This window comes from Lepus europaeus, chromosome 22, assembly GCF_033115175.1.
Source record: "Lepus europaeus isolate LE1 chromosome 22, mLepTim1.pri, whole genome shotgun sequence".
Taxonomy (NCBI): domain Eukaryota; kingdom Metazoa; phylum Chordata; class Mammalia; order Lagomorpha; family Leporidae; genus Lepus; species Lepus europaeus.
The window spans coordinates 11,464,968-11,487,296 of NC_084848.1; the positions used below are offsets into that span (position 1 = coordinate 11,464,968).

Below are 22,329 nucleotides of genomic sequence, written 5' to 3' on the forward strand. Positions count from 1 at the left end.
TGGATTATTCTTTCAACTCCTTCTGAGCTCCTGGGACAGCTGCATGCCTCTCATTTGTAGGCGTCCGCGTGCCTTGTTGGGAGGGCTTGTTTATGTGTCCCTGCCCTGACCCACTAAGCAGGAACTCTTAGAAGCTGCTCTCCATGCCTACTGAGGTGCTGGTATGTCACTGCCTACTCAGTGCGCTGCGTGCTGCCTGGCCAGCTGACCAAATGGCTAATTTATTCCGCTTTGTCACAAGGATGCCTTCATCGCTGAAGAAGTCCAAGAAATGTTGTTAAGCCTCGTACATCTCTCATTAGGTTTGAAACCAGAGCTCCGGAAGCTGCGCCTGCTTGTTCACATCCCAGCATGGATGGCTGTCACACCCTGTGCCACTAGATCCAGGCAGCAGCTGGCTTGCTGCATTGGTCAGAGAGAGCCCTCTGCGAAGGAGGCCAAGGTTGCAGGTTGGATCCCTGGCCCCTGGCGGCAGCAGCCATCTGTCTTCACGCATGTGTGTCACTGCATCTGAGGCAAACCGTGCATGCAGCGGAAAACCGGAGCCCATTCTGGGAAAAACGGCCCCTGACAGCCGGCCACAAGTGTCCTTCTGGACCACAAAGGTGTCTTTTTCTTCTCCCACTTTCCAGATCTGGGTATCCGGTTCTGATTGCAGACATTTTCAAAAGAAATGATACCAAGGGTTACGTAACGGAAGCAGTTGTAAGCCAAGAACTAACAGCAATGGCCCTAGGAGATAAACGGTGTATTTGTGTCTAGTATTGTGTTGAGAACGCCCAGAGTACAACGGGCTGCATCTCCTGACCGAAGGCGTGTCTGCTTCTAGTGGTCTCTTTTGTAAGCAAGTAAACTCCTTCCAGCAAGAAGATGGGAAAGGGATTTCAGAGCCCAAGTTGGCATCAAAGCTCCCTGGACGGCGGAATGAAAGAGCTTCCTGAAGCCCTCTTGCGTAGGGGTGCGTTCACTCTGGTCTCTTTTGGGGTCCCCTGGCCTGTGAGGTGTCTCTAAGGCAGTGGGGACCAAGAGAGGTGGATCCAGTGAGGATCTCTGTCCTGAAGACGATGGCAGACAGACACACAGGAAGATCGGTGGGCAGACTTGGGAGCACGCGGGAAGCTGTGCCTGGCTCCTGGGAGGCTGGGGATCTCCCCGTGGGTGGCCTTGGCCCTGTGAAGGAGGACAGGAGAGTTCCTGGGAGCCTGCTGACAGAGGGAGCAGTGGGTGTGGAGGTACAGGAGCAGGGGAGTTTTCCTGTACTGCCTGGAAGCTCACCGTCCTCATTGTCCACACGGCGCTCTGGGCGCTGTCGGGCCAGGTGCACCCGGCTGTTGGGTAGTGCGGGAGGAGTGCACCCTACGCACCCCCCCCCCCCCCCCCGAGCTATAAGGAATGCTGCTGCGGGCAGAAGAGATGCATCCTAGTTGAGGGCGTGGCACTTGGCTCCCTGCTCCTCTGTGCTTTGTGGGAAAGAAAGGGAGAGAGAAGAGGTAGAAAACACATTCCCTGTGGTCTTAGTTGACTCAGCTCATGATGATTCTCACTTTCATTCATTCAGCAAATATCTGAGTGCCTCCTCTATGCCAGGCAAGTGGCATGGGGTACGCTGGTGAAGCCCACCCCAAGGTCTCTGTCTCAGAGGCGCCTGCATTCCTTGGCGGGGGCAGGGGGAGAGGGAGGGGAGATGCAAGGCTCTCTGGGCTCCCAAAGGCAGGCAGGTGTCCCTTGTTCAGCAGTGTGTCCTCAGGGGCCAGCCTGGAACCTGATATCTAATGTTGCACAATAATTATTGGAACAACCTGCTGCGTAAGTGTTTCAGAAGTGCGAGCTGGTAAGAAAGAAGGTGGAAAAAGCCAAGCAGTTTCTTTGCTCTGAGAGATCTGTTGTATTGATTTGTTCTGCAATTGGTTTTTAGTTATAACATTCTCAGCCACCGAGGAGGGAAGATACTGAGTTCACTCCAGCAAGGCTGCTTTTTCCCTATCGCCAAAGAACTTGGCATCTGATGTGCAAGGTCCTTCCTTCACATCACAACCGTGGTGGGTGGTGTTGCATGTAAGCGTACTGGTGGCCTGGCTCACACTTTGCAGTCAGAAGATGCTTTGGAAGGGCGAGTTTAAAGGGGAGAGTTGTCTTTCCCCTCGCTCCTGCCAAACACACGTGCTGAGCTTCGTGTTCAAGCAGCCACCCTGACCCCACTGAAATGGTTCTCAAGTCCTTGAGCTTCCCGGGCTTTCGGTATCCACTTGGATTCTGCAGCTCTGGCTTCCATTCTATGTGCATTTCCTCACTGGTTTGGTAGTGCAGAGGGACCGGTGACTATCAAAGAACTGAGACTGTTCCCAGTTGTAAAACAGAAGAAGACAGAGCTAGGTGCTGTGTGTGTGAGAGTGTAGATGTGGCGGACTGGCCTTGGGAAATGCTGCTGCAGGGCCCGAGGGGCACTGGAGCCTGTCCCATGCATGGAGAGTCGAAAGGGGAAGGCCAAGCGCTGGGGTCTTAATGCTCTTCCTGGGGGTCCCGATGGCCCCTGGGAGCCAGCGCTGATCCTCAGGGCATCATGTGTTTGAGCTCCGATAACGGTAGCAGACAAACCTCGGAAGGAGGAAGAACAGATAGAAAAGGGCAGAGAGAATTGAAAATGGAAGTAGGTTGCAGGAGGAGCAGGCTGTGTACCAGGAAAGGTGGTGGGCTTTCCTGCCAAGCAGAGAACAAAGGTTGACCAGGAAGCAGGCCTGAGCTCTGATCAGGAAGCTGGGAGCGGACAGCGGTGGGGGCGCGTGAAGACAGGATTCGCCTGCTCGTCAGGCTGAACAGGCAGCCGGCCCTGGGGAAGCCTGCTGTCCCTTTCCTCCTTGGGAATGGCCAAGCAGCTGGGAGGGAAACGCACCCAGCTCAGGAAGCTTCCTGAAGCAAAATGCAGGGGCTGAACCCGAGCTCTGGCAGCCTGCCGGAGTGCCTGCTGCTGGAACCATGGCGAGAACACTCGCCTTGAGAGGAGTTTGCCATCCTGATTCTGACATCACCGCGCTGTCTCAGGCAAGGGCGTTGAAGTGGAATAAGCGACCGCATGTCCAGGGTGTGCAGAAAACCTGAAAACCAGGAGCTTCCTCGCCTCTCTCGTCTGGATTTGGAGTCAAGGTTTTAAGCAACAGCTCATGCTGAAGTTTAATGGAGCTCAACATTTTAAGAATAAACTAATATTTTAGAAACATGTGGGTTTTGTTTATGTCCCTCAAGTTGGGTTATTTTGTAGCATTTAGAATGTAATTCTTGCAAGTTAATTTCCCTTTTTTGTTCCTTTCCATCTGGCTGGAAAAAAAAATTGTTTCCTGCCCTGATGGCACCCGTGGAGATGACTGGTTAAATAACGTGATTAAAAATATTTGAGTACTGGCCGGCGCCGTGGCTTAACAGGCTAATCCTCCGCCTTCCGGCGCCAGCACACTGGGTTCTAGTCCCGGTTGGGGCGCCGGATTCTATCCCAGTTGCCCCTCTTCCAGGCCAGCCCTCTGCTATGGCCCGGGAAGGCAGTGGAGGATGGCCCAAGTCTTTGGGCCCTGCACCCGCATGGGAGACCAGGAGAAGCACCTGGCTCCCGGCTTTGGATCAGCGAGATGCACCGGCCGCAGCGGCCATTGGAGGGTGAACCAACGGCAAAAAGGAAGACCTTTCTCTCTGTCTCTCTCTCTCACTGTCCACTCTGCCTGTCAAAAAAAAAAAAAGAAAGAAAGAAAAAAGAAAAAAACAGTTACCAGGCCTTAAAACAAACAACCAATGGCCAAACCCTCCCCCCCCCAAAAAAAAAAAAAAATTTGAGTACTATGGGATCTGCCAAGAATTGTGTGCTCACATGCTCACACACTTGGGACACTTTGAGCCTTTTCTTCCCTTTGCTTGGGTCGGATTGATCAAGGTCGTCCTCTCTGCCTTCCTCTAAGTGAGCCACAGCTCAGGCCTCTTGCACCCCTGCCCACTGTGGAGTCCTCGTTGAACCCTAACTTCTCACCAGGAATAAGCCCAAAGCGTTTTGAGAAAACTCATTTCTGCTTCAGAGGCTTCACTGGGGAGCCACGCCCCCTGGCTGGCTTTGCTGCTGACGTCAGGCATGGCATCCTTCAGCCACGGAGACTCCCTCCGTGCCTCCAGCAGAGGGCCTCGGTCCTGCACGGGACATAGCACAGCGCGCCCCAAAGGGGAGCTGCGTTTCCCTGCCCCTCGTTAATCTCTTGAGGCCACCGAGGCCGTTACCCTCAGGCACCGGACTTCTTCACCTGGGTCAACGGTTTTGCTTTTCAATTTTGAGTCAGTTCCTAGAGTATCTCGTTACCTGTCATCACTAGAACACACAGAATTTATTTTAAATAGATATAAAGTTCATGGAAAGTGAGATGAAATTTTAAGTGTTTATTTTGGTGCCAAAAATTTAAAAGCCATACATATGAAGGATCTTCAAAAAATAATGAAATGAATCTTATGAAACAATTGCATTGATTTTAATCTTTTTTGCACCAAGGTAAATGTTTTAATCTCATTTTCCATGAGCTTTTGAAGTGCCTGTACACACATTTATATACATACACACATATACACACACACATTCAGTAATTTGAACACTAGTGGCACAAATATGCACCTGAGCTCTTGAATTCACATTTTGTTCACCTAGAGTTACATTTCTGTCCTATGGCTTCCATTTTTTATGCCCAGTAAGACAGCAGAAAATGACAGGGAGCTCCCAGCCCACTCTGTACCAGGCTTGTGAACCTGAGCAAGCCCCTTCACTGCTGTGCCATCATGGACTGAATTGTGTTGGATCATTTTCACCTAGAAAATTCTGTGCTTCTGTTACCATGTAAGTAGCCCATCTGCATGGAAGGCGCAGGAAACATCCAAATGACCCATTCCCACGTGGGGTCTTCCCTGAGTTACGGTGTTTAGATCTGACCCTACCATGCAAGGTCTGATTTCCACCATGGTAAAGCAGCCCTTTCTTCCAGGGTCTCCAAGTCACACTGCCTCAGTCACACCCTTTGTTCACACAGTTCAAAATGCCATTCCTTTTGCACATTGGAAGAGCTTAATCAGTGATCCTGGAATAAAATTAGACTGCCCTATCCATACCCATCCCTTTTTTAGCTGTAGCTTAAGAGAACCGAGCTTCAGTCCAAAGCAAATGTACTTTGTTGCCTGTGAACACAGATCCCATAAAAACAAATGCAGGAGAACGTGGAATGAATTGCATGTCCCCGGCCTGTTCTCTAATTTGTATTCATGTCTGTGTTAGATTTCCTTCAGTGCTGCTTGGCGTCCTGAGCACAAGCTTCTCTTTTTATGCCACCATAAAGCTTCTGCTCTGATATCATCTGCTACATGTGGGTGAGAGGAATATGGAGTATTTATGTACCTGTGCCAATAAACCATTCCCTCAAAGCTCTGAGGCTGGTCTTGTGGAAGAGAACCCTGGAGATGTCAGGCAGGCATAAGATACAAATTAATAGCCCTCATGAGTGCTTGTAACTTAGAGAACACACAATTTGATTTAATACCTTTGTATGATTTAAAATGTCATCCAAGAAGACAGCTTAATACCTAGAGCACCTGCTGCAGCCCGCAGAGCCTGGCTGACAGGTCTATACCGGCTGACCTGCTCTGTGGCTTTTTGGAAAGATGAGATGTGTCCTAATGAGCAGGTTATAAATATCCCTGAGTTATGTCATAGGAGGTGGCAGCACTCAATGTAAAGGGACTGGCTGGGAGGTTTCCCGGCGGAACAGACCAAGCACAGCTTTCAGTGAGAACAATACGTGCCTGAGAGTGTGTGTGTGTGATATTATTTATTTCATTTTATTTGAAAGATGGAGCAAGAGAGACCAGGCCACAACAGCCTGGCATAACAACCAGGCATGGACCAGGTTGAAGCCAGAAACTCAACCCAGATTCCCACATGGATGGCAGGGTCACCTGCTGCCTCCCAGGATATGCATTAGCAGGAAGCCAGAAGCAGAAGCAGAGCCAGGATTCGAATCCAGGCACTCTGATATGGGATGAAGGTGTCCCATATCTTGACCACTATGCTAAAGGCCTGCCCCAGGCCTGGATATGTTGACCGGTTGTTATTAAAGAAGTACTCATCCCCTAATGAGATGTGTCAGCAAACATGTCCCTGTGGGGTATGCTGGGGATGGGATGAGATGTGATCCCACTCAGGAGTCCCCACGTCCCAGCTGTCACACCTGTGCTCTCAGGGGGACTTTGATCCTTTTGCATGTTTTTGTCAGCGCAGGGCTGGGAGGGGAGCTGGCTTGATGGATTTACTGGCCAGTGACTTCCATTTGGAAAGACCCAGAATGGTCATTTGGTGGAGTCCCTTATCTTTGTCCCGCCCATAAAAGTTGCTACAAGGAGCCTCTGACCTCATCGCTGGTGATGCCTGCGTCTCCGTGCCGGTGTCGCCACTCACCTTGTGAACGGAAATGCAGCTTTGTAGTGCCACTCGGTAGCACTGCTCTAAGGTTGAAGACACCGCCATCTTGCTTTTCTCTCCTCTTTCTTCTGTTTCTTATTGAACTTAGAACTGATTTTCAGGTTTTGTTTTCTTGAGAAGATGTGATTGGGATTAGGGAGTAAAAAAGAGCATCACTCTTAGATCGCAGTCTTCAGAGTTGACCAAAGATGGATAGATGTGTGGGATAATTGCTTAAAAACTAGCCAGCAGCCTTCATGTAGACAAAAGTGCATTAAAAGATGTGTATAAAATATGTGATGTTAACACAGTCCAGATGGAAACCCTGTCAAATTCTTTGTGCACACAGGAACTTGACGAGAGGAGTCGGGAGATTCAGAGAGATCCTCAGAGCAGTCGAAACAAGGACCACTCAAAACCTGCGAATGGTGAGTGTGTCCCATACCCAGCTGGGGCAGCAGGGCACCTGTTTCATGTGCATGTCTTTACATTCAACATAAATGTAAATGTATGTACACACATACACATAGCAATTCACCTGTTTAACGTATATATAAATGTAAGTACACACACATAGCAATTCACCCATTTAAAGTATACAATTCCATGATCCAGTATATTCAAAGAGTTGTTCAGCTATCACTAATATTTAGCCTTTTAATATTTTTTAGCATAAGTCAAAGAAATCTTATACTCTGCCAGCACCGCGGCTCACTAGGCTAATCCTCCACCTGCGGCACCGGCACCTCGGGTTCTATCCCGGTTGGGGTGCCGGATTCTGTCCCAGTTGCTCCTCTTCCAGTCCAGCTCTCTGCTGTGGCTTGGGATGGCAGTGGAGGATGGCCCAAGTGCTTGGGCCCTGCACCTGCATGGGAGACCAGGATAAGCACCTGGCTCCTGGCTTCGGATTGGCGCAGCACGCCGGCTGCAATGTGCCAGCCTTAGCGGCCACTTGGGGAATGAACCAATGGAAAAGGAAGACCTTTCTCTCTGTCTCTCTCTCTCTCTCTCACTGTCCAACTCTGCCTGTCAAAAAAAAAAAGAAAGAAAGAAAAAGAAATCTTGTACTCATTCATAGTTAGTTCCCAATGTCTCTTTCCCTCAGCCCCTTGAAACCACTCACTTATGTTTTGTCTCAATGGATTTGCCTATTTTAGACATTTCGCATCAGTGGAATCTGGTAACATGTGTGGTCTTTTATGCCTGGCTTCCTTGCTTTCAAGAGTCCTTCGTGTTGCAGCACATATTATTATTCTTTCTTTCCAGATAATACTCCTTTGTGTAAACACACCATATTTACGTGTGTATTTGTCAGCTAAGTCATTTGTTTCCACTTGGTTGTTCAGTGACATGCTCTGAACCTTCACGTGCAAGTTTTTCTCTCTACTATACCTAGGCATTGCAATCACTGGGTCATATGGCAACTCTGTGATACCATTCTGGGAAGCTGCCATACTGTTTCCCAAAGCCAGCAGACCCGCTGAGGATCCTGATCTCTCCACTCCCTCCCCAAAGTGTGCCGTTGTCTTAGCGGCAGCCATAGGCGTGGGTGTGCAGTGCTACGTCACTTGCATTTCCCGAGGACCGGTGATGTGAGCATCTTGTTCGGTGTCTGTTGGCAGTGCTCTCTTGGGACATAAATGGTGTCCAGAAAGGCAGGCAGAACATAGACCCTCCTGGATGCCAGTGTGTTGAAGCGGGGGTTGTGTTCTTATGATTCATACCAAAACTCAGAGTAAGGCAGGTGTTAGGTCCTAGAGGGTAGTACTGTTTGGGTATTAAGCTTAGAAGACAAATATAAAAGATGGTTACGTTAGCTGGTTGATCAGTAGCTTAGCTCTCCTGTTGACTTGCACGTTCTGACTTCCTTTGTAATGCTTTCACTTCCCTGGGGCGTTCATTAGTTGTACATTTGCAGTTTGCCCCATGGAGCCATAGCTGTCGGATGTTTAGGTGAGGCCTGAGGTTTCCTAGAACCTACACAGGTGCCACGTGTCATATTTGATGTGGCAGCGCCATATAAGAAGGCCGTTTCTTCCGTCTTTTGTCATCTGTGCTGCTTGTCCCCCTTTTATCATGAATCCCATAAGTCCTGTGGGAAAACATTCATTTGGACAAGACTAAGAGATTCTTTTTTTTTTTTTTTTTTTGACAGGCAGAGTGGATAGCGAGAGACAGAGAGACAGAGAGAAAGGTCTTCCTTTTTGCCGTTGGTTCACCCTCCAATGGCCGCTGCGGCCGGCGCATCTCGCTGATCCAAAGCCAGGAGCCAGGTGCTTCTCCTGGTCTCCCATGCGGGTGCAGGGCCCAAGCACTTGGGCCATCCTCCACTGCACTCCCGGGCCACAGCAGAGAGCTGGCCTGGAAGAGGGGCAACCGGGACAGAATCCGGCGCCCCAACCGGGACTAGAACCCGGTGTGGCGGTGCCGCAAGGTGGAGGATTAGCCTGTTAAGCCACGGCGCCGGCCAAGACTAAGAGATTCTTGTCATGAGAAACGAAGCTATAGCTTTGGTTGACATCTCCAGAGTTTTAGGACGTAGATGTATAACTTGTAGGGCCAGCGCTAGACCAGGGCTGAGGCTGGGAGCTGGGGACTCAACCCAGGTCTCCCACATTAGCCCAGGAACCCAGTTACGGAAGCCGTCACTGCTTCCTCCCAGGATCTGCGTTGGCAAGAAGCTGGAGTCAGGAGCTGGAGCCAGGAATCAAACCCAGGTACCCTGCTAGGCTAAAGGCCTGCTCCCTTCGGGTCCTCTAAGGGGAAGGAGCCTGCGACAGTATGGATTCAAGTTGTTGCCAGGGCCTTTCTGTCAAGCTGACCTCCTGCCAGCATTGCACAGCACTTCTCAGCTGGTCAGTATGAACAGCTTCTTCCAAGCTTTGGAAGCACAGTGAAAGAAACTGATTAAATTGCCAAGTGTTTCATAACCATTTTAAAAGCAAATTGAAAAGGCCAGCCTCCAAAATTGTTTAACTACAGCGCATTTGTTCATTGCCCTCTCTCAAGAGGATCTGTTTTATTAAGGAAATGCATGGTTTCCCCATGGAGAGGTCTGAGCACACCGAATCGCTGCGGGAGCCTGCCTGGGGCTCGCCTCCATGATATTTGCATGAATTATAGAACATCTTCTATTGGCTGGGGGTTTGGAGTTTTGGATCAATGTACTGTGGCTTTTAGAAACTCTGTGAGGTACAGTTGTGAAGCAGAGATATGTTAGGGAGAGGGGAGGGGGGGGAGTCTCCTTAGGATTTTTCTCTTTTTTTCAGAGAATGTAGGTGAAGAGGACCCCAGAGAGCATGTGGGGAGATGGGAGCTGCCTGGGCAGCTGGCCGTGAGCTGGCTGGCCAGTGCACACGGAGACACTTCCTATCTAGGTCACACTCACACCTGTGGGCTCAGCTGATGCCTATCAAGTGACTAAAGTTCACTGTTTCTGATGCTTTGAGTGCATCACGATTCTCTGAGGAACTTTGGACAAATCTACATCCCTGTGTCAGGCCCCAGAAATTCCAGTGGGGACGGCCTGGGACAGGGTCTGAAGTGCTGTCTGAGGTCTCCACAGATGGTTCTTTGCCCACCCTGTTGAGAAGCGCAGCTGGGGTCTCGCTCACTGGTGCCTTGGTTTTGAGCATCAGAAAGCTGCTCTGATGCACTCAGAAGACAGTTTTTCCCCAGCCTTCATAACTGTAGGTTCTTTTTAGGTTAGCTGATAATAACTAATGTATGATATTCTTCCGAGATGGAAAAGTAGCTTTGTAAATTTTGTCTGGTGCAAGGCTGTAGCAGAAAAGGACTTGGATGTACATTTCCAGCACTTCTACTCTTAGGTATATACCCCAAAGAGCTGAAAGTAGGCATTCAAGCAAAAACATGCAGGAAGTGTTGTAGCAGCACTATTTACAATAGCTGAATAATTCTATGAACTGAGGAGTGCATGACAAAGTGTGGTGTTATCAATGCAAAGGGATTTGCCATACAGCCACAAAAAGGAGAGAGCATAAACATGAATGAACCTCGCAAACTTTCTGCCAGGTGCAGGAAACCGGTGGGAAAGATGCGTATTGTACACTTCCCTTGCTGTGAAATTCCAAAATAGGAAAACCCGTGGAGGCAGCAAGTCCACAAGTTGTTCCCAGGACCTGGGAGGATGGGGACTGGGGAGTGACAGCTTAAAGGGTGGGGTTTCCTCTTGTGGTCATGGAAACGTTCTGGAAGCTGTTGGTGGTGATGACTGTGCCACATGGTGAATGGACTAAATGCCATTGGACTGTGACCTTTAAAAGGGTTTAACATGGTGAATTTTATGAAAAGGTTGTTTTTTTTTTTTTTTTAAACACACACGCGCTGCATTTAATGACGAGCGTGTCCATGAACCCAGGACTGACCACAGGCTCGCTTCCTCCCCTTGACTCCAGGTTTGAGAGCTGCTGATAGTGTCTAAGAATCAAACGATGAGCTAAACAGAGACTGAGCGAGCTCGTCGGTAGCTTGTCGTGTTGCTCTTCCTTTCTGAGCCTCGTCTGACCCTCAGCAGACAGGTCCCGGTGTCCTTCCCGGCGTGAGGTGTGGAGGAAGTGATGCCTGATGCGTGCTCACACCAAAGCCCCTTTTAAAGCCCCACCCCCACCCCGGGAAGCCGACCCCTGGCGTGAGCTGTCCAGCAGTGCACAAGCAAGTACCAAGCAACAGAGAAGAAGCTTCACGATTCGGAGTGCCTCTCTGCCAGCTATAGCCAGGAAATGTACTTTCTTGTGTTCGTTAGTTTTTCCTTGAAGATTTATTTCTCAGCTACAGTGAGTGGAAGTTATTTTTGCCCGTTGAGGTTTCCAGCAGAAGTCATTAGCTTATATAGCTGCAATGAGATCAAAATGAAACTATAATGGAAGGCTTAAGAAAACAGCTCAGGAATTGTTTAGGTCCTGAAGATTGTGTTCTTATGAGATCTTTACAGATGGCTCAGTTGGGGATGATCAGAGTGCATTTAATTCCCCATTTTTATAGACATTGAAAGCCAGTGGGTCTTGCCTGGGAATAATCAAGAAAATTTGCCTCCACCCAGTGCTTATCAGAAGCCACCAAGCTAGTGATTTGGTTGCATTTAATTTTCCTTGTGGTGTTGTAAGAGATTTCCTATGGAGGAGAGCGTAGCAACATTCTCTTCTGGAACATACTGATTTTTTTTTAAAAAGATTATTTATTTGAAAGAGTGAGAGAGAATATCTTTCATCTGCTGGCCACTCCCCAGATGGCCATAATGGACAGGGCTGGGCCAGGCTGAAACCTGGAGCCAGGAACTTCATCCAGGTCTCCTATGTGGGTGACAGGGGCCCAAATACTTGGGCCATCTTCCGCTGCACTCCCAGGCACATTAACAGGAAGCTAGGTTGGGAGTGGAGCACCCAGGACTTGAACCAGCACCCATATGGGATGCAGGTAGCAGCTTAACCTGCTATGCCACAGTGCCGGCCCCCTCGGAACATACTGATTTTAAGAAAGCCTCCATCTCAGAGAAGATCAGCATTCTTTGTCTACATGCTGCAGAGCCTGGGAAAGCCTGGTGAAACTTGTGCTGGGTGCCGTTTTATTGTTGCTATCCCTGACCTGTCCTGGGCAGCCTGAATTGCCCAGGGCTGTGTATGTCTCTGGGGGGATTTTTTTTTTAAACTTCTGTTCTTTCTCCCTGGAAGAGGATGAGCTAAATGAACTGATGTGAGTCAATCAATAAAATCTTTCCTAATACAGGCCACGCATACCCCCGCCCCATGCAGTCTACACATATTGCTCCAGGCGGTGGGGTTACCGAGCGCTTAGGGAAGCCTGGCAGTCTACATCTGATCTAGGAGCTCAAGAGCCGGAGGCTTCTGGGTTCTCCCAGCAAGGAAGGAGGTACCCGTCCAGCTTTGGGACAAGATCTTTCTCAAGCCGGCGCCATGGCTCACTAGGCTAATATTCCGCCTGCGGCGCCAGCACCCGGGTTCTAGTCCCGGTTGTAGCGCCGGTTCTGTCCTGGTTGCTCCTCTTCCAGTCCAGCTCTCTGCTGTGGCCCGGGAGGGCAGTGGAGGATGGCCCAAGTGCTTGGGCCCTGCACCCGCATGGGAGACCAGGAGGAAGCACCTGGCTCCTGGCTTCGGATGGCACAGCACGCCGGCTGTAGCAGCCCTTTGGGGGCATGAACCAGCGGAGGGAAGACCTCCCGCCCCCCCCCCCCCCGCCCTCTCACTGTCTAACTTCTGCCTGTCAAAAAAAAAAAAAAAAAGGTCTTTCTCAGCCAGGAGCCGTAGTCCCAATTTGCCCTTCTTTCCTGCACAGAGGCATGGCGGCCTCCGGGCCAGGAGGCCCAGGATGCAACGAGAACAGGACACTCAGGTGCTGAGTGCCCAGGTGGGATCGTGCGGGCCTGACCCTGGGTGCTTCTGGGAAGGAGGACATGGGAAAGAGCTACAGTGGCCATCTGTTGTCAGTGAAGAGATTCTTCAGGGATGGCCTCAGCTGAGCTGAGTACTGGCTTTTGCCAGGTTTGAGCTGGAGCAGGCATCAGTTAGGAGGTTATGAAAATACCTGGGGGCCAGCACTGTGACATAGGGGTTAAAGCCACCACCTGCAGTGCTGGCATCCCATATGGGTGCTGGTTCAAGTCCTGGCTGCTTCATTTCTGATCCAGTTCCCTGCTAATGTGCCTGGAGAGCAGTGGAAGATGGCTCAAGTCCTTGGGCACCTGCCACCCATGTGGGAGACCCAGCAGAATCTCCTGGCTCCTGGCTTCAGCTGGGCCCAGCCCTGCCCTGGCCATTGCAGCCAGTTAGAGAATGAACCAGCAAATGGAAGACCCCTCTCCCTCCCTCTCTCTCTGCCTCTGCCTCTCTGTAACTCTGACTTTCAAGTAAAACAGGTACATCTTTAAAAAAACAAAACGAAATAAAACAAAAATCTCTGCAGGTCACCTGGAATTCCCAAGAGCTCTTGGGAAAGGGTTTAGCTTAAAATTCAGTTGTTTCGGATGGGAAACGTGTTCCAGAGTATATCAGAGACAGGGTGGCATAGAAAGTCCGTGAACCTTCATTTAAAAAAAAAAGTTCGGGCATCTTAATGCATCATTTTATCTTTTTGTCATAAACTGGTATAATTGTCCTCCCAGAAGTAAACTTTCTAATTACGAGTCTTGGAATAGTACCTCGCGTAAAATGATGGCCGAGACACATTTGTCAGACGAATGCCCAGATGACACGAGAGAGACTCACTGCTGTGCTGCTCCCTCTCTTGCAGACGATAGCCAGGCAGCTGGCAGAGATCCTGCTGCGGGGCATGTGTGAGCAGAGCTACTGGAACCCCCTGGAGAACCCGCCCTGCCAGTCGCCTCTGGACGACCCTCTCCGGAAAGGAGCCAACACAAAAACCTACACCCTCACCCGCAGAGCCCGCGTCTACACAGGAGAGAAGTATGGGGGTTGATGTCCTGACTTGTAGGTTAGGGGACGGGAATGCGGGGTGTAGGTCCCACGTGCAGGGCAGTAGGGAAACCTCATGGCTCATGGAGCAAGTGTCTGCGTGCTGCGGGGGACATTTGAAGTGGGAGCATGGCCTTCTCGGCCAGCACTGCTGGATTTGGGGATTCTCAGAACCCCGGCACCTCGCAGCACTCAGGGCAAAGCTGTTTGTAGGCCAGAGCTCACGTTTTTTTTTTTTCTTTTCTTTAGCAGTGGCTGATCCTTTTATTTACAATCTTGTTCTAGACTGAATTGGACGTAAGAGGGAGATTGAAGTAATTTGCAAGTGATTGGAAATATCTCTTTAGAACTTGTTTATCCTTGTAGGATTTGAGTTATGACTGGGACCCAGAGCCTCTACATTCTCCAGTCTCAGTCGGGGCGGGAGAGGGGAAGAGGAGGAGACAAGAGGAGAGAAAGGAGAAGGGCTGGGAGCCGCGGTGGCTGACTCACCCCGACTTCTGCCATCGGAGCCTGTCGTCCCCCTTTGCCTGTGCTTGCAGGGACAGGGCGTGCTGGCTCCTCCAGATCCCTAGTTACGCAGAGGAGAGTGTGCCTGCATGAGCATAGAGAACCTCTTTGGTGTTACTGAGTTGCTAAAACAGCTGCAAGACCCAGGCTACTGCTTCGGAAGTCCCAGGGAAGGCACTGATGGAGACGGGTCCCCAGGAAATGCCACACTGACATCCAAAGACGAATGTGGCGACCTCCAGGGGGACAGCTGCCTCTGCATCATCTTGAGCCGACCCCGACGTCGGTCTCCCTCACCGCTTCTGCTTCTGTTGTGGATTTAGACGAGGAAGCAAATGCTTAGCTTTCCCTGGGCTTTATTTTAGCTGTGTGTGCACGCCCCTTTTCCACGCCCTGTTGAACCAGGAGTTTGTGTCATCCCCAGCCTGTGTTTACTCCTTGGTCCTTCTCTAAATTCCTAAGACATCTGTTCCAGCGGTTCCCAAACTCACTTTAAAAAGCTGACCTCCCATTGTGAACTGTGGAGATGTGGGTTTGGAATTCACTGTTCCAGTGATACTTAGGTTTTCAAAATTAGACTCTAGATTTGTTTTCCTGTTTTAGATCCTTCCTAATAACCAAGAGGCCGGGAACATTAAGGAGCCCGTCTCTCACTCCCTCCCCCAGTGCCTGGGATGTTCAGGTGGTTTTTGTTGGGGTCAGTAGGAACCGTGCTGCTGTGAGCCTTCCTGCACATGTTTCTTCACACATTGCAGTCAGCTGTGCGAGGCTGCTTCAGGAAGCTCAGGGGAAAATTGAGTTAGAAGTTACATTTATTTGGGTGCAGAAAAACCAATGTGAAACCCTTGCATAGTTTTTTCATAATATACACTTTCCATGAACTTTTTGAAAGGCCCTCATATTTCTCCTTTCATTTTATTCCTCCCTGGTAAGAAACGTCTGAGGTGGCTTAGAAAATGAAATTCATCTAGATGAGATAATTAGCAGAAAGCCAAGCAGGAGATTAAAAACCACTGCCGTGCCGGAGAGTGCATGATGAAAAGAATGCTGGTGCGTGCCAGGCTAAACTCCTTTGCAGGCACAGAAGGAGAAAATAATCCTCATGAAATACTCCCGTGGGTCTGAGCCCCCTGGTAGCCGGGGCAGCAGCTTTTGGTAAGACAGAAAGATGAGGGTTGTTGGAGGCAGGCTGACTTCCCGAGCTGCCCTGTGGTGCACCGGCCCCCCTCCTAGTCGTCCTGTGGGGCCTGCCCTCTTCCCAGGAGCGGCAAGCCCTTGTGCAAGCTTCCATGCCCTGTGGAGTCACCGGGTCCACCCCACAGAGCACAGCTCAGTGGGCCTGGGTGCATCTACTGAAAGCCCCTTCTTGCACTGTCATGAGGGGCACTTTGGCCCCACATACATTGACACAAAAGGGAAAGTGGTGGGAGGGCCTAGGTGGTCCTCAGAGTGGACCAGCTAGTCTCCAGTCATCACAAGGCCCTCTCGATGTTTAGTTGAAATCCCTTCCCTTTCCACATCCTTCTGTGCGGACAGTGATTCTGTCTTGGCATGGGTAGCAGACGTGTGACTGCAGCTGCGGTCTGGCCGTGGGCCAGTGGCTGCTTTTCTCCAGGAATTTCCCCAGTGCCCAGCCAGGCACAGTCAAGCGACAAAAGGAGCCATCACTAGACCGTGGGGTTGACATTGTCGCCATTGACAAACCGACCCTTGTGAGTTGGCCACACCCAAGGACTTCTGTGCACAGGGCAAAGCTGCTTCCACTCCCAGGGTGCCGCTGGCCTTCAGACGTCCACCTCAGCACTGGTTGCGCAATGGCCTCAGATGACAGAAATGAAAGAGTTGACTTCTTTGGCGTAATTGTTTCTGTCACATACAACCTATCTGGAGAATACTCTAAGAAAGAGCCATTATCAGAGTGCCCTGGCAAACCTTGATTGCTATTTATACATGAGAATTCTCACCCTCGTTCCCTGTGGCTTCTGTAGGATCACGTCATGAGTTGGCAAATGCATCCCAAGTCAGGAAGTGAGCAGCTGGCTGCAAGGCAGCCCTGCGTTCACACGTGGCTGGGATGAGCAGGCAGCCCTCCCAGCCTTAGCCCAGCAGCCCGGCCACCACCTCATTGCTAGCTGCCAGCCCTGGGGAGCTCGTCCTCACTGCCTGCTGCTCCCATTGATCTCCCAGCTTGCCCTTCAGCCTCAGACCTCAAAGAGAAGAACGTCAGGAAAGGAAGCCCAGCCGTGTTTGACATCTCCCACTGGGCTCCCCACTGCGCTGAGCAAGCAGGGGGCGGAGTGGCCAGAGATGAGTCTAGAGAATTCAGAACCATGTCAGGGAGGCATGCCAGTGTGGTTCTTCAGACACAGCTCTTAAAACCAGTCCTTCTGGGGTTGGTGTTGTGGTGTAGTGAGTTAAACCGTCGCCTGAGATGTCAGCATCCCATATGGATGCTTGTTTGAGTCCTGGCTGCTTCACTTCCAATTCAGCTCCCTGCTAATGCACCTGGGAAGGCAGCAGAGGACGGCCCAAATGCTTGGGCCCCTGTACCCATGTGGGAGATTCAGAAGAAACTCCTGGCTTGGGGAGTGAAACAATGGATGGTAGATGGATTGATCGCTCTCTCTCTCTCCCTCCCTTTCTCCCCCTCCCCCTCTCCTTTTTCTTCTCCCTCTCCCTCTCTCTGTAGCTCTGATTTTCAAATAAATGAATAAATCTTAAAAATAAAAAAAACAGCCCTCTCCCGGCACCACCCCCACCTCTTCCTACCAGCCCTGGGAGCTTTGCAGTGCTCCTGAGCACCCATCTCCCCTCCCACAATAGGGAGGGGGAGAGGAAGTGGAATTAGAATTAGTTAATGTGCCACTTGTTAGCAACACTGGTAAAAATAACACAACCTAGCATTTAAGCAGGCCGATGGCTCAAATGGAATTTGGAGATTATCCATGGGCTGAATTGGCTGGTGTTAAGTCACAATTAGCGTGGGCTCTCTGCCTTTTCAATTAGTCCGGACAATGCAGAACTGGCTGGCCATGAAAGAGTAATGAAGGTTGCTGCTTTATTTGCCAGGTCCAATTGCATGGAAGCACAAGCCAGGATATCAGGAAATGATTGCTGGATACACACAGACACAGGGTGGTGGGAGGCACTGTTGGAGCCTTTAGATTCTGCTTCTGAGTTTAAAGGCAAAGGAATGTTCTGTCTTCTGAAAAACTCAAATCCCCCCAAGCCAGTGCCTTAAGGCAGTCACTGCAAATCCAGGAGTCTTTGCTCCTGGTTCCTAGGCCAGCCTTGTTGTAAACCCACAGCCCTGGAAGAGCAGCCCAAACCTTCTCAGAGAGGTTTCCCTACCTCTAGTGATGCTGGGGTTGGATAAGGGTACCAGGTCCTGTACTTGGTCTGGCTTGTTCTTATCATCTTTGATGCAGTACAGAAATTTCCAGCACTTCAAAGAGCAAGTATTTATAATTATTTGGAAAATGGGATGGGTTTTTTTTTTTTTTTTTTTGGCCTTGTGAGAGGGAAATCTTTTAAATTAAATGATCATATTGTTACTCCTGGAAGATGGAAAATTTTTCATCTTCAAAGTATTCAGGAGCCTTTTAAAACAAAATCATTTTTATTTATTGTGAACTCTTCCATTCCATAAAAACATAGTGAGTTTGGTCCAATTCATGGTAACATCCACAATTCTACTCCAAGGATTCTAGGGCTTTTGAACAGGCAAAAAAAAGAGGGAAGACGGAGAGAGAAGGAAAGATGCTGCATGGCTCTAAAAGTGCCCACAGTATAAACAAATAGGATATAGAGAATACAGACTGGGCTTATGTTTGGGTTTTTATTGTTCTGTAATCCTGAGCAACATTGAGCTTAAAAGCTTTTTTTTAAATCCAAGATTCCAGAGTTCAGCCAAGTTCCATAAACTAGACCAAGGAGGCAGCACTTGCACACCGCCCCTTAGGAAAGCACGTGGGCTTAGGTCAGAGGGCTCATTGAATTCTTACCGCGACACTGCTCAGACTCTGGCCTTGCCTGTGGTCTCTTCGCCCGGCTAAGTGACAATGCCAGTGCGTGGGTGAGGAGCAGGAAGAGCACAGCCGAGTGGGGTGAGCAGAGGGCTTGTGGGGTTGAGCGACTGCCAGGTGCGCTGGTTGGAATCTGCCTCCGTCGTATGCTCTGTTCTTTGGGCTGATAACCTGAGGCTTACAGCTCGCTTTCACCCGTTTGCCTGGCGTTCAGCTGTGTCGCTAACATGTGTTAGTGCCAAGGTTTATCATAGAAATGAGCATATCAGCTCAAATATCAAGTTATACAGTATTGTTAAGGGTTCTGGTAAAAATCTGGATGTTTTTAGCATTCAGTTCCGCTCATAGTCGTGTATTTTGTGTCGTTTTGAAGCTGTCTTGGATCAAAGTTGGTTTTCTTCTTACAGCATTTTTTGTCCTCAAGAAAACACTGAAGAAGCCCTGTTGTTATTGCTGATCAGTGAATCAATGGTGAGTGGAATGTGGTTTCCTCTGTCCCTGTTGTCCAGGGTTGGCTGAGTGGTGGGGGAAAGCAGGAGAGCTTCACAATGAGAGAGGTTTGCTAGTTCTTGGACAAGCCAGCAACGTCCCTTGGTCAGCTTGGAGCTTCTCTTCCCTTAGCAACTAAGGTACCTTATTTCCTTTGTCCATCAGGTATCGACAGACTGCTAACACGATTGCGTGTCAGCGGACTGCAGCTAAATGTCCATCCAGGGGTGACTTTGCCCCCGGCGGGGAGGGAGAACTGGGGGCCGCGTACTTGCAGGGGTGGGGATATGAGCCTCTGGTCCTCGTGGCAGAAGCCTGGTGAGATGGCCGGTCGTCTTCCGAGTTCCCCCCTGTTCACAGGCTGTGCACAGTCCCTGTGTGGAAGAGCTCCCTCCTGCTACCTGGCTCTGCAGCTGCTTGGTTTGTGTCACACGTTCTCACCTGACTGACATGAGGAAGCAGAGGGGACGGGACAGAAATTTAGTTTCAGCCCTGCCCTATGCATAAGCAGATGCGGCTTTTTCTAAAAAGTCTACTGAGGTCTGCAAACCACATTGTGTCTGAATCCTTCTGGAAGCCATACCCCCATGAAACCCAAGGAATAGACCATTTGAAGAATAGGAGAACTCGACCAGAAAACCAAAGATCAGAACCAGAGAAACACATGGGTCCTGAGGAAGTCTAGGCCAGGGGTGTCGGCAGAGCCAGTGTGGAGGCTCCTGCCCGACTGCTGCGGAAGCGTGCTGGTGAGCATCACTGTCTTGGAATCCTTTCTCACGTGTTTCTTTGGGAAAATGGCGACGTTGGCTGGGACGTGAGAGAGTTTGGTCCAGACCATCAGATTCCTTTGAAGCATTTTTTAAACGTTTGTTTCTAAAATTGCATCACTCATCATTTACTGGGTGTTTGGCACTAGGCATCACAGCCCTGGCTGGAAGCCTTCAGCAGTGAGGCCTCTTGTAGTAATTAGTACCTTAGCAGGTGGGTGATGTGTGCTGAGCACCTGAGCTGGGATTCAAAATGGCCCGGAGTAGGGGGAGCTCAGGTGCATTCCTTCCTTTTACAGGTGAGGAACCTGGGGCCCAGTGCAGAGCCCACCTCTTTCACCCCACCAGGCAGGCAGGAGAGAAAAAGATTCATAACCCCCTTTGCCTCCTCAGATACACAGTTAAGTTGGAGGTGTGCAAAAGACCTCATCATGGAGCACGGGAAGAACAGCTGCGTGCTGTGAGCAGGGGGCCAGAGGGGCCGGGATCCAACAGGGAGGGTCGCTTGCTCGCCTCTGCTTAAAACTTAAAATCCACGAAATGGCCTGGAGATGTTTACAAGAGCCAGGGCACTCGAGTTACCACTGCTTCTTATTTGGAAGCTGTTTGACGTCATTGGGCTCACTTCCTCTCCAGGAAACAGGTTGCCCCCTTGGCTCATCTTTCCACGTCAGCTGCTAACTGAGGATGGTGTCGTTTACGTTCTTCTCCGCCTGGGCATCCAGGTGGCCAGGCTGGCCTTCAGTGGCACTCAGTCCCTGCTTTTCAAGTGAACAAGTCTCACCCTGCATTGCCACCAGCTTGTCGAAGGGGGCCAGCTCATGGTGGCCTCCCAGCAGACAGCCCCTTGTCCCAAGCTGGACTTTTCACAGCTTGGCAGGTGGTTTCCTGTGGGCAAACTTGGTTACAGAGCAAAATTCTGGGAGTGATGACCACACATTTTTAGATTACTTGGACAACTGCGATTGAACATGTTGTGTTCTGCCATCAGATCACATGATCCAGTGTGGAATTTGGAAAATATGGCCACATCTCTAAAATACCCCTCTCCGTGTGGCGTGCATGTCTTTGGAATGCTACTGCCACCTCGCCTGTCCTTAGCTGAGGCGCTAGACACTAATAATCCTCAAAAGTTGAGATCCCTTGAAGACATTCTGGTTTGGCCCTGTGGTATTTAATTCCAGAAGAATCTCTTCAGGGGATGGTGAAGTCCAGTGGCATCATCAGTGAATATGAGGGACCAGGTTTCCAGCCACAATGGCTGTGTCCCCTGTGGATGTCATTCCATAATCATGGAGGCAGAAATCTAACTCAGTGACCCGTGGCGGCCTTTTTGAAAATTATCCTTTGACTGATTTTTCTGAGACAGAAAACGACTGCTTGATTTCCAACCTGAAACGAGAGTTGCCGTGTGTTTTGGGACGTCTGAGAAGAGGGCATTCTTCACTCGTTCTGATGTCACCTTAGAAACATAAACTTGTCCAGTCGGTCCACCTGCAAGAAATCATTCGGAGTTGTGTGCACTGCTTTCCCACCACACATGAAAGTGCTTTCTCCCAGGAGAGGGAGCAACAGAATTATATTTGCACACCTACCGCCCAGACAGTTTTCTGGGATATTCGCTGCTTGTTGGTCTGTTTCAGGTTCTATATTATATTTTTTAACCAAAATAGACTCATACTTTCTCTAATAAAAATAATTTAAAAAGGAATACATTTAGTGCAACTCGAAAGTCTCTCCTAAATAGTATTTTGGGTATTTGTTGTTCTCTTCCAGGCATTGGTCTCAGTGTGAACATTTATAGCAAATTTAAAAAATGAGACTTTTTTTAAAAAGTGTATTTATTTACTTGAAAGAGTTATGAAGAGAGACAGAGAAACAGAGAGATCTTTCATTGCTAGTTCACTCCCCAGATGGCCACAATGGCCAGGGCTGGGCCAGGCCACAATCAAAAGCCTAGAGCTTCATCTGGATCTCCCATGTGGGTGGCAGGGGCCCAAACACTTGGCCCAACCTTTGCTGTTTTTCCCAGGCCATTAGCAGGGACCTGGATTGGAAGTGGAGCAGCTGGGACACGAACCGGCACCCATGTGGGATGCCCATACCTGCTTGCCATTACGTCGGCCCCATAACGAGACCATTTACAGAAAGTTCTGTTTTCTTCAATGCTTCTTTTGTTGGGCTCCAAAGACACGCAACAAGAAAACTTAGAATGAAATCTTCCAAAGCAGCCTTGTATCCCTGAGATGATGCACTTTGCAGGAAGTGGCCTGTCTAAAATATTCTCATTTGTCTTTGACATTTAAGAGCAAGGAGTTTAGAGTGAATGAGTGCTGACGGGTGACTAAGGCAATGCCTTGGACTCACACACACAGAAAGCACTGTCTCATTAGCGAGAGGGGGAGTGTGTGTGCATGTGGCCTTTCCCAGCGTCGGGCGGGAAGGTAGACAAGTGACCCTGGAACCTTGTGGGCCACACTCACAGGAAAGCCGGAGGGGCCACTGCTCTGCTCCTGGGACAGATGGGTCTGGAGTCATGTGTTAGTTAGCAGGGAGGAAGAGCAGGCAAAATCAGGTATGGATGCTGTTGAACTCTGCTCGCGCAGCGTCCCTAACGCACATGC

At 49.9% G+C, this 22,329-nt stretch overlaps 1 protein-coding gene across 4 annotated transcripts in view; it reads left to right on the top strand.

Moving 5' to 3' along the window:
- Positions 1 to 22,329, top strand: part of TTC7B (tetratricopeptide repeat domain 7B) — a 230,798-nt gene that overhangs the window by 100,819 nt on the left and 107,650 nt on the right. For all 4 annotated transcript variants that reach the window (XM_062181833.1, XM_062181834.1, XM_062181835.1 and 1 more), the window contains exons 6-8: positions 6,816 to 6,894; positions 13,733 to 13,905; positions 18,857 to 18,920. In XM_062181833.1, the coding sequence (XP_062037817.1) occupies positions 6,816 to 6,894; positions 13,733 to 13,905; positions 18,857 to 18,920 (316 nt within the window). The remainder of the gene's footprint in view (positions 1 to 6,815; positions 6,895 to 13,732; positions 13,906 to 18,856; positions 18,921 to 22,329) is intronic.